Source organism: Fulmarus glacialis, unplaced genomic scaffold (genome assembly GCF_000690835.1).
Source record: "Fulmarus glacialis isolate BGI_N327 unplaced genomic scaffold, ASM69083v1 scaffold48984, whole genome shotgun sequence".
Lineage (NCBI taxonomy): Eukaryota > Metazoa > Chordata > Aves > Procellariiformes > Procellariidae > Fulmarus > Fulmarus glacialis.
In genome coordinates, this window is record NW_009209610.1 from 2,848 (window position 1) to 15,779 (window position 12,932).

Consider the following 12,932-nt stretch of genomic DNA (forward strand, 5'->3'; position numbering starts at 1 on the left):
TAACTTGAAGAAAGACTGAAGGAGGAGGAAAAGCTACTATTCCACTGGCTGAGAAACTCCTGCAATCCCCATTTCTTAAACAGTAAAAAAGCCCGCAACCCTCTCAGTTCATTCCAAACATCTATTTCTGAGGTGATAGAGTAGTTTTGGCTTTCACTGTATGACAGACCAACATATGCCAGACTGTTTTAACCTCTCAGACATGGTATTATCAAACACTTCTCTGTTCAAGCTTTTTATTCAGCTGATGATTTGAAGGAGTAGTAAAGTTGAATCAGAAATAAGTTCTAATTGTTATATTTCTGGGATTTTTAAAGCTAGCTAGTTAAGATAGCATAATTCCATTACTTATTCATTATATAAAAGCTGTCTAATGTTCACCTTCCCCACAAATGCAGAATTTACTTATTTTGCCATTGTCTTTTTCATCCTTCTCCTTCCTTCAGTTACTTTCAGGGTGGTTAAAATATTAAGACTGTAAGCTCAAACTACATACTTACGTATACACTTAAAATTATCCTTAACATGCTGCTTCCCTATATATGCTGTCAAAGAAATTTTGCTATTTTGGATGTCTCTGCTTTAGTTGTTGCAAAGAATGTAACTGTTTTGCAAGCACAGGTTCTTGTGCAGTCGCACTGAACTAGGAAGAGTCAGCTCTCCCCCTCTGCTCATTTCCCAAAGTAAATCAACACTTAAGGAAGCTGTTGCAGTAAATGACTGTTTGTCTCGGCCTGTAGCATTCCTCCCCTTGATATCAAACGGACTTTAATACAGCTTTGCCATTTCAGGCAGCATAAGTGGAATAGAGCACTACTTTAAAAGTCTTTTTGACGGAATTCACGTATATTAGAGCTAGAGCTATGCTTTTACAATCTAATAGTAGTACTTTTGTTGCCAATTTGAGAAATTGGTGAAGAGCAACTCACATCAGAAGGGATGAAACAGGTAAAACATTTGGTGCAAACACTTAAAACGGGGTTTCACAAGAATTTGTTTGGAGTAGAAACCAACTGGAGTAAGACACAAAGAATCCACAAGCTATTGAGAGAACCACCACCACAAAAAGGATGGAGTGGACTCATCTGCCACTCCGTGTAAACTAGGTGGATGCAGAAGAGATGAGTTTCTACCAATATAAACATTACATGTCTTTTTCTTGTTCTACACTGCTCACTGTGCTTTATATCCACTGATTTTGATTGTGCTAAAATAAAAACCACTGTTCTTTTATTTCTTTAAACCAACAAAACCATTGAAGTAAAAAAAAAGTTACATACAATTACATACAGTAAATAAATTTACTAAAAAAAACCCAACAACCTAACCCCCCAGACAATACTCCTTTAATAGATTTGGCACTTTCACCATGTTTTACTAAGTACAACTTCCCACAGTACCATATGCAATGCTAAATCCGAAGTGAAAAAAAAACTTAGTGTTCATTTCTATCAGGGGGAGAAGGGAGGGAGGGACACAACGACAAAGCACACCAATACAAGTATCTAGTCTATACCAAACGTACCTCTCCATTAGGGAATTTAATAGGAAAAAACCTACCACTTATAATTTAACACCAATCTCTCTTCCTGGCAACCAGGATTACAGGTTTATGCTGAATACAATCTTATGTTCAAATACGGAGATAAGCAGCATTATCCCAAAACCCAACAGAATCCCAGCATTCTGTAACAGGAAGTATCCCCAGCGGCTACATCCATGATCACTGGCATCATTGTGGAGCATTTCAGGCACCTAAACAAACAAGAAGGTGTTAAATGCCTTCAAAATAAACAGTTACTTCAAACCCCGTTCTTCAACCATGAGGCATGAGGTAGCAGTCTTACTCCTCTAGTCTTTCCTGTTGACTGCATTAATACTTCCCCTTGAATAAGGTGTCACTCAACATGAACAACATGATCAGAGTCTACTTTCGTATTTAGAGACAGAGAGAATCTGTAATGTTCTAATTACTGTTTTCATGATAATTATGCTGATGTCGTAAGCCAGCCATTTACTCAGGATGTGATTATTTACCAACTGTTTTAATCAAGCCACACCAAGAATTTTATTCTTAAGCTTTCACGAACATCCACCAAATACTTTGTTCTTCTGCACAAACATACTTCTGAGGTACGGTATAGGTTTTAATACAATTCTATCTTCATCCCAAGAAGCAGTAATGATTTAATGCAAACGCTGAAACACATTTGGTGGTGCCGATAGCGTGCAGTCTTACTGGCTATCTGCTATACTAGCCACTGTCAGAAGCAAATTTTTTACTCTACTTCTGCTGTTAACTGCCTCTGTTTAACAACTAAGGGAGAAACAATCTCTGTTCCTACAGTAATCTAAATAAAAGCAATCTTCCACCTGAACATTTAACTGAGCATGTACAGTGCATACTCATCAGCACCTTCAAGCGCAGAAAAAGTTAATTGAGGGAGAAAAGATGAAAGAATTTATTTTGAGATCAAAATATAATTAGCATTAATTCTTAAACTATGTTATATAAAATTCAAGTAGGTCTAGCCGCTTACCATATCCACAAGAGCCACATACATGAACAAGCCAGCAGTAAGTGCAAATATCCACATTGAAACATTGTCTGCATAATGACCGATAAGAATCCCAGTTGCCATTCCAAGATAGGCCAGCATAGCTGAGAGAGCATTATAAAGCACAGCTTGCTTGACGGTCATACCAGCTTTTAGAAGCACAGCGAAATCTCCTACAACAGGGAAAAAAACAAAACAAAGTTTTCATCCTCAGGTAACTATTGCAGTATTCATGAGTTCTCCTCTTACAAGATTACTAAGCTATTTTTATGCTGCCGTCTGCCTTATTTTTTTCCTTCATAAAATCAGAAATCACTGGGGGACAGAAAATTAAAAAGCACACATGAAGAACAACACAACAGCAAGCATTGTACGTTTCTAACCTAATTTTTGGAAGAAGCAGCTTTTAGTGTACTTTGCATTTAAACCAACACTGTAAAATACTGCAGTACCTGATATGCATAAGCGTTCTAAAGAAGTTTCTAAAAAAAAAAAATTCCCACTTAATTGCATAAAGCAATGGTGATGATTCCATTTATTATCATGTAATTCGTCTTTGTACTTTAAGTCTAGCTGTTTCATAAATTTAGAAATAATTTCTTTATTAATTTCTGTAAATGATCCTTAACATCTTATTTTTACTTGAAGGAATGATAGATTACCAGCCAGAAACAGGTTTTCCATAATTCAGAATAGAAATTTTTTTTGTTTAGATAAATTAGATCTAAACCAGAGTAAAATAATATAAGCTTATGATTTGGAAATAAAATGGATTCTATGTAAATACATAAGTTATCTCCAGTTAAAGTAAACAAATGCAATTTTCAATGCTGAGTTGAGTAATTTGTTACAACAGCTTTTCCCACAAGATACTGCAATTAAGATGAACTGGTATGTTACAAACATTGTTTAGCATTAACAACAGAATGATCCAATTTTATCCCCAGCTAACTTCAGCTAGTCCCATTTGTTTCAGTATTCCTATGCCACTTCATGTCCTCTGTTAAAGAAGGTATTTTCATCAAGTTTTCTGTGCTGATTAAAGCAGCATAATTTAAGTTTTAAAAGATTTTTCTTGCTTCCAAAACCAACAGAACATTTGAATCTAAAATGATCAGATTCATAACAAATTTATTTTCTATATTTGTACTAACAACATTTAATACATGTAATTAATACAAGTTCCACAATTCCCGTGGAATTTATATTAAGACAAACAAGACTCAATTCCTCCCATGTCATAAAACCAGGTACGTTTTCTCCAGAGTAATATATTTCTGTATAACATCATTGTACAGACAAATTATCAAACTGTTTAATAAATAGTCCAATGTATACACATACTGGTTTACAAGCTCCATTAAATGAAATTGAACATTCTACTTTCTAGGGAATTAAGCCTTAATAAAGTGCAAGCAAACTGTTCTTTCCTCATTCTATACACCAGGTATGACTGGGGCCATGACAGCTAAGAAAGAAATACCAGTTGCACATTCAAAATGATTTTGACAATTGGAAAGATCAGCTTCGTTCTGAGTTAAACTAAGCAGCTACGTCCTGTTCTCAAGAGTTGCCCTTGGCAAAAGGGCCAAATACTAAACCTACAACATAAGACATGTGCATTCCCATAAGAAATTATGATCATGAATTTAAATCACTTGAGCTTGAAAGAAACTATTTCTAGGAAAGATTTCTAAGTAGTTCCAAGTTTAATTTGGAGCTACGGCAGTTCTTTGCAAGACTTAATGAAAAAGCAGCAAATGTTATGCAGAAAGGAGTTCAACTAATTGTGACCTTCCTTTTAACAGCACAAACACAAGAATAAAATTAAACAGAGATGTGAGAAAAGCAAATTCTGACATGCATTCCCCTGCAATTCACAATTTATGTCACTAAGGAGAATAAAAGCTACAACTGAACTATACAGAACAAGTTGTAAGTAACTGCAAGAGACACTGAGTTTTAAACAAAGTAGCTGAAATATTTAGATTTTTAAAAGGAAGATTAATTCAATTAATAAATAAAACAGTCTTTAAATAAGTTAAAAGTATTCTTGAATAGACAGTCTGACACAGATGAAGTTTTCTTACAAAATTTTACTGTGCCACGGAATAAAATCACTTACAATTCTCCAAAGTGTACCTGTAAATACCTACACCTGCGGCATATGAAAATACTGGGGTCTTACCTAGCTCATGAGGTAATTCATGGCAAAATACAGCCACAGAAGTGCTTAAACCACTAGATAACCCTTCGGTAAAGGCTGCTCCTACGAAAAGATGGGGGCGGGGGGGAAGTAAACACATTACTGCATCCTCACACATCAAGTGCAGAAGCATTGTTGCATATGCTTATATCAGATTAGGACACACTAGTTTCGCTGAAATTTTTCTTATGCTTGTGGAAGTATTTAAACTTTAACTGAACAGTTGTTTACGATTCGTAAGTTTCAAGACAGAAAAGTTCAAATCACAGAAGATCGTTTTGTACAAATTAGTCAGATGCAACTGTTCCATGCTTTAATAGAAAAATAAGCACTTTTAAATCTTATTCATATATAATTAGCACAACAGATTTGAGGAAAAAAGTAACTGATGGAAGTTATGAATAACAAATTACATGAATGAACTTAAGCAAAGGGTTACTCTGGCTAAAGCTATCTTCACAGAAGCATTCACATCTTCATTTAGATACAGGTAAAGTACTATACAAGTAGTATCGGCATTTTCACATCATCATCAAAGCGATGTTTTTCCATAATACTTTTGAGCACATCCAGAACTGAAGGAAACCCACATTTCTATTAGCCTGAACAAGCTAGACAGCAGGACTTCTAAAAGCTATTGCTCTGACTTGTTCAATAAGCCTTTATTAACCTTCCTCATACTTTTCCTTAAAAACTATAAAATCATAGCTCCTTCCCAAATCTCCCTAATGCTAAGAGGTAATTGATTCTGCGTGTCATTTGTATGCAAATCCTCCTCCTTCTACCACATTTTCACTACTGGTCTGCTTGGAAATTTACATTCCGTGCTTCAACTTTCATCAAAAATGAGATTAAATCAGAAGGTCTCTTTTCACATTATACTTTGAATTGACTGAATCTGAACAACTGCAAATACTGGTGTGAGTGAATAGTTATTATTGGGTTTTCTCCTCAAACAAGAATGAACTTGTTTCTACAATAAAATTTACAGAAAGACTGATACCACTGAACTGACTCCAGTATGCTACACAAGCTGGAAATGAATCCAATACCTGTAAAGATTAGTCTTAAATACTAAAGTCAAGATTATGAAAGACTAGCATAAGAACTGAAGATTACTGATTTGACGTCACTTTCTATAACTTACTTTAACCTTTTAAATTTAAAATACCTGTAGTCTAGCTCTCCTTCTAGAGAAAACAAGAGAGTTCCCAAACCTGACCTCCCAGCCAGAAGTCCAAAACATAATATTCAATCTGTTATTTCTGTGGTAAAGAAACATTTTCACTGAAGCATTGTCAAAATAAGACTCAACAACTACAACATGTAAGGGAAAAATAGGGACATGAACCAAAAAGGAACAAAAAGATAAATGTTCTGTTTATATGTAAAATAACTGTTTATACTGGTTTAAATTTTAAAAAAAAACAACACACAAAAAATGGACTGTTACACTCAACTTTAAGAACAAGATTTTGATGTTTAAGAAAATACATTTTTTTAAATATTTTTCCAAGAAGAGAGAACTGAGCCTGTTTTGACACTGAGCACAGGACACTGAGCATCTAAAGGAATCTACTTATGCTACACTCCTTTAATTGATATAGGCACTCTTAATCCTGCATAAAGGCAACATATAGTGACTTTATTGGTATCTTCTCCATGAATCATATTTCTGACAGGTAATAGCTAACTAATGTCCTATTAATTAATGCCCTCTACTCACACATCCCTAGGATACAAAAAGCAGCACAGACCTTCTCTGGCAGGTTAGTACAAGCACTAGGAAGAACTGCGATGCTACTCTTTAGTGGATGGCAAGATCTGAGAATCTGGATGTGACAGGACTGCTATGCAAAAGTGTAAAAGCACCTTAGAGAACATAATGCCTTGGACCAAGTTCATTTTACAGTAAAAACGCGTGCTCGCCTACCTCCCACAGCACAAAAATCACACATATATATTGCCTAATCCATTTAGGTAATCTTCAGGCTAAAGCACATTGAAACCAGGCTCCCATCTCCCTACTCACCAGTGCTCTGGGGAAACTTACATGTCATGTGTAACCAGGGCCCAGTACAGACAAAGCCTGATGTGCAAAGTATAGAACCTGACCTTGCTGCGTAACAAGTGAAGATGGAAGAGAAAAAGAAATAAAGAAGCCAATGATACTAGTGGCATGACTGAAGTGGAAAAAACACAGCTACTTTACACGTGACCAAAAAGACAAGCTTGTCTTAAAAGAAAATTTTTAAAAAATTGCTGAGCACTTGCAGGCATTGAAATACAAAGTCAGCTCTAAGTCCTAAATATTGTTTTACAAGCTTAGCTTTAGTTTTGAAAAAATGTTAGCTTTAACTTTGCTAAAAGTAGGAAATAAAGCAAAGTTTATAGATTTCCTAAAGAAACATAGCTGTAAGTACATAATTTTGGCTTCATTTGTCACTGATCTCCAGGTTGTTAAAGTGGAGATTTTTCTTATTCATTCAGAGCTGCTATCAAAGCTTAGGCTTCAAAGATCCACCACGAATTAGTTCTGTTCCTAATAAAGAGATAAGTGACAGCAAGAAGACTTCGCTGTCCTCACATACAACAAAGCTGCAGTGTCCAAGCTAACACTTACCAATTGCTAGGCCATCACTAAAATTGTGTAGCCCATCTCCCATAATCACCATCCATGCCAGAGTTGCTATCCCCGCATCCTTCAGTTCTTCACGTGAGTAGCGCTGACTGTGACTGTGGGGATGATGGTTCTGATGATGATGGTGATGCAGAATATGATGGTAGTCATGGTGATGATGACTAAGATGATCCGTCTGTCCTAGAGTATCGTGTAAGTGAGAATGACATTTGTTTCTACAGCCCCTGGACACGTATTCATTGTCAACCTCCTCTTGATGAGAATGAGCTATCATCACTTCTTCTTCTTCTTGTACAGTTGGCTGCTGAGAAATGAAGGGCGATGGATCTTGAGAGTCTGTCCCTAGATAGCCCTCAGGCCCTGTTACAAAAACCCAGAGTATAATATTATACATTTTTAAAATCACTAGGAAGCAAAGATTCAATAAAGAAGTTGAGTAAGTGATGCAGTAAAGGAGAAACTAGTAAGTCTAGAAGTTGAGACTGATACCCCAGCTTCTTGTACCAGAAGTTTTTTTTTTCCCCCAAGGGTTTCCACAACTTATTTTTCTTTAACCAGATTTCTGAGATAATTCCCAATAGTTTAAAATAAGAAAAACTTCCAGTTTCTGTCTCCTACAACTGAAGCAGCCCCTACATTACGGCCACAAATGCCTCCTAAAAGGTAAAAAAGCATGAAGGCTGTTAGTTCAATTGCTTCAGAAAGACAAAGTGTCTGGAAAGCATATGCCATTTATTCATCTTCAAATAACCTCTAGGATTTTAGATTATCAACCTTATAAATAAATAAATACTCAAACTAACAAAATCCAGACTCAAGATATGCAGAAATCTAAATAATGGATCATGCATATAACATCTAACAGTCTAAAGAGAAGTGTAGAAGCCAGTAGGCACAGCTGTGTTTGCAACAGGCACAGCCAGAAGAGCTTCACAGAATGACTTAAACTTCTGCTGTTAAATCCAGAATTAAAAGGCTTAAGATTTCAAAACTGTGAATTCACTACTTCCGACCTATCAATCCTTTTTAAAAGAAAGCAGCAATTAGAGCTAGTCCTTTACAGATCAATGCACAGACAGGTTTTGTTCTGAAAAGCATTCAAGTAGGTAGTGATCCAACCTACAGTAAGAAGCAGATCTATGAGCTGCCATCAATCAGGTGTTTTTTAAACAGTGCTGCCACAAAAGAACAACTGTGCAATATTACTGAGACTTACGATCATCTGTATCTAACTTTTCTTCATTCGCTGAAAACTTCTTACTTTCTCCATCATCTTCGGTTTTTTTCTTATTCCAAAAGAAAATACTGTAGTTATGAGTATTTTACTTATTTTTCAGGATATACATGAGCAACATTATATTCACAACATTTATGCAGCCTGCACAGAAAGAGGACAACATGGAAGCCACATAAAGAGTGCAGAAGAGGAACATTAGAAATTCAGCTAAGTACAATAAGATGACAAGGGTTCCTCAGGCTCCATAGGAGGGGGAAAAAAAAACCCACAAGAAAATCCCCCCCAAAAAACCCACCCAAACCAACCAACCCACATGCATAAATACCCCACATTTTTGCACAAGGAGGGGTTCATCTAGAAGCGAAACACATCAAATACTGAGTAAAAGTTATTCCACTAATTCTTTTCCATTGTAATGTCAGTGTAATGTTTTTTCTTAGTATACTGAAGGAAAACCAAGTAAAATCTCTAATCATTGCTCACTAATATCTGTATCACAACAATTTATGATCAAGTGACTTGGTATCTAGAAGGGCGTAACTAGTCTAACAGGAAATCTATTCCCAGTGGCTAAGAGAAGGACACAGAAAATACTTGCTTTGCTTGGAACTATTCACGTCCTCTCTTGGCAAATAAATTTAGAGATAGGGAAAGCGATCATGTCGCTCGCAGTTAGTTTACCTTCAGTATAAACCACACCAACACAACCTCCCGCGACCAAAGTCAAAGAGCTTACATGGCACCTGCTCTGAGACTGCTGCCCTAATAACCAGCTTAACAATAAAACTAAACAGAGATTATCAGTCATTGTGGTAGTCTAGAAGTTGGCTATTTTTAATCTAAGTAATTAGTAGTTTACTAACTTTCTTCAAGCAAAGCCCAAGATACTGCCAGCTTCTACTCTACATCTTTTTTACTGAGTCAACTTTTACATGATTGGTTATTCCTGGCTACACTAGTCTTTAAAGAACTCACCAATAAGTGCCAAGTTACCAACATTTATGACCTGCCAAAATTCAGTTTTTACTTACCTTCCACATAAAAAACAGCACAGTAATCTGAAAGCTGTATGGCTCTTCTTTTTGGGGGGAGAGAAGGGAAAGAAACGAGGGGCTTGCAGACTGTATTTCCAAATGGAACGCTATCTAATGAAGTCACTTTCTACAGTGTAGTTGGATGCTTATTTATGCAAGCACTTACTGCCACCCTTACCCATTTTGTGCAAGTGCCCGCCTCAACAGGAGTACAATAACTGTACGAGGCCATCTTATTTCATCCAGTATGAGAATTAAAATAATAGTAATAAAACCAGTCCAGATAGTTATATAATCGCCTTGAGATGTCAGAAGGAAGTCAGTAATGAACAGTAACTTCTTAAATGACTCTGTTAAAACAAAGGGTGCGATTGGATGTTTGCTTGTTAAACAATTCACTGTGGTGTCAAGCCTGTACTATATGTCTGGTTAAGGAAATAGCTCAGAGCTCTTCCATAACAGGACCACACAAAAAAATTATCATGTAGTTTAAAAGTATACATGTCACTAATATAAATGAAATTACAACACTAATCAAATCAGCAATCACTATTAAATCCAGACAGACATATGATACTCAAAAGTTTTTTATAAGTCTATTCAGAAATGATCATGCAATACAACATAGCTTCAAAATAATAGTTTCTCTACCTTTTTCTTCTTGTCTTTAAACTGCTTTATTAAAGTGATCAAATGCTCCACTAGAAACATGAAATACAAGCCTCCAAGTGCTGTAAGTCCCTTCCATGTAGAATCCAGGTAAGCACTCTCCTCTGTACTTTGAAAAACAAGATGTTTGAACATAGAGCCTTTGTTTTGTTCAAGCAGAGGTTTTTCATGGTGATGATGATGGTTTCCATGAGACTAAGGAGAGAACCAAATGGGGAAAGTCATTATATCCAAAAGAACTGATAACATAAGAAACATAGAAAGTATTTTTCACATTCTTTTCCTCAAGTCTGGAGTCAACAATTGTCATGGAGTAAATGCTCTGGATACAAACTCAAACAATTACAAACAAATCTGTTGACAGGAAGAAACATTGCAAGGACTGAGAGTAGGCCTGGTATTCAGCCCTCTCACTGAGGCTACACGCATACTGCTCAATACAAGATGTACAACTGCCCCCACAAAAACTCCTGACACTGTCAAGGAAACTGCATTTTAAGTAGTAATCACAGCCAGCACACCAACTACTTTCCCATCTAAGACAGCTCATAGACGTCAAATACCTTTTTCTACAGGGAACTTAGCAGTAATTTCCTTCTTTAAAGGAAGACTGACATTCTTCCCCTCCTCACTGGCTACTGGTATGTTCAGAATCAAAAAACTTCTAGGACACCTCACTCACACATGCTGAGATTTACATAACCTCACATAGCAAATGCAAGAAAAAGAACGCGATGAATTACAGGCAGGGCTCAGAAACCACCACAGGATCTGCAGTCCTTTCTATCCATCTTACCTGAAAGCTGGAACAAGTTACCTTTTGGGGGCAGGGGGAGAGCAGGGCAGGGGGAATGTCTAAGAGCTTCAAGAAAGGTAGAAATTTAGCAATCGTATTCCAATTTCATTGTCCATATTACATAACAGCAATATGTAACTCTAAAGTCTATCAAGTAATGTTTTCCCAGGATTTCAGAAATGCTTGATTTGGATCAAAAAATTACAGTGGATAAGCAATCAACATAAGTGGCTGATAACAGAAAATAATGGATTATCTATTCCACATTTAAAATGTGCAGTGAGCGATTTCCGCTATCTATAAAGTTCATTAAACTGGAAAAAGAAAATAAAGAGGCAGCATTACTGTAAGTGAATAAAAACATTTATGCCAAATTTTTGCATGCAAGGAACAATGAGTGCTTTGGCAGCAGATATGACTAAGAACAGGAAATAGATTGAAGGATAATGATGTGAAGTTCTTACACTGTAAGGACTGTGAAATAAATAATACAAACAGGTCCATCAAATAATCTAGTTTACAAGATTGAGAAATGACTCACCAAATAGGTATTAATTAATAGGGATTAAAATTATCACTAAGAAGTACAGACAGGTGTCAAATTCTCCGCTTTGAGATAATGAATGAAACAGTAATTAATACTTACATGTGGAAGGAGATGTAAGAAGGCATCTCCACTCAAAGTCCCCACAGCCAATGCCACAAGAAAACTTAGAAGAAATTTGAAAAATACGCGATTCATCAGCGGTACCAATATAACACCCAATAAGGAAAGAAAACTGATGATGGAGATGGATATAAAGCCACCAATCCAAGCTGGTTAAAAAAAAAAAAAGAAAAGAAAAAAGTAACAAGAATAAATAACAGCTGTATGAAATTTTGTTTGCTTAAAACTCCTGTTGTCAGACACTCCTGATCATTCAATTAATCGGATGTTAACAAATGGTACGCAACAAAGATTTCTCTCTAGACATGGTCAAGTGCCAAAAGAAAATTACAAATTTCTTTCAACTTTGAAATACATCTCTCAAATTTATAAGCAACATAAAAGGGTTTCCAGTAAGCTTTTATTCCATGTTAAAAAAACAACCTACCTATTTGCAGAGAGTAGCTTTTTGGAGGAGTTTCAGCTTTTTCACTAGTTGCATGGACTATGCAGTATTTGCCATCGATCTGGTTAATAAGAGCTGGACAGAGGTAACTAAATTCTGTAGCAGTCAACAATACTTGAGTGCCTATTCCATGGGACTGCATTAGTTTTGAGGCACTGGAGCACTGTGGAGAGATGCATGTGTTAAATATTAACCAGAACCAAAATACCACGATAAATCTCAAGAGGACTGCACATCCCATTTTAATTGAAATGCAATGGCACCACATGAAAACAGCTATATAATTAAATACCAGGTAATTAAAAACTGGTAACAAACCAATTTAGTAAGAACTGTACCTCCATCCCCCTTCTGGTCCAGAAAGCTAGTTTGGGAGTCCTGCTAGATGATGCATAATTATCACTCATTCTCAGCACAAGGGGCTCAGATACTTTGCTGCGCAAATAGAAAAGGCTAACACTTTTCACTCAGTTTTAGAGGCCATATAAGGAAGTAGTAACAAGGTCAAATACCTTTTTATAGAAGTGATTACTACGGAAAGTCTTGTACAGAACGTGTTCTGCATACCCTTCCTCCAGTAGAGTTCCCCACTGTACGACCTACAATCTCGCTGGGTTTCAATAACAGCGGTACTTCTGCTCTGACAGTGCAGAACGCAGGAACAACTGGTGAATTCAGC

The 12,932-nt window shown here is 36.3% G+C and overlaps 1 protein-coding gene across 1 annotated transcript; it reads right to left on the reverse strand.

Moving 5' to 3' along the window:
- Positions 1–1,602: 1,602 nt before the first annotated feature.
- On the reverse strand, positions 1,603–12,494 carry SLC39A6 (solute carrier family 39 (zinc transporter), member 6). Its single transcript, XM_009576885.1, has 8 exons — positions 12,236–12,494; positions 11,788–11,957; positions 10,328–10,540; positions 8,622–8,691; positions 7,388–7,765; positions 4,747–4,827; positions 2,541–2,731; positions 1,603–1,755 (listed from the first exon to the last, which is right to left on the reverse strand). The coding sequence occupies exons 1-8, from the start codon at positions 12,492–12,494 to the stop codon at positions 1,603–1,605; spliced, it is 1,515 nt and encodes a 504-aa protein (XP_009575180.1).
- Positions 12,495–12,932: the final 438 nt, after the last annotated feature.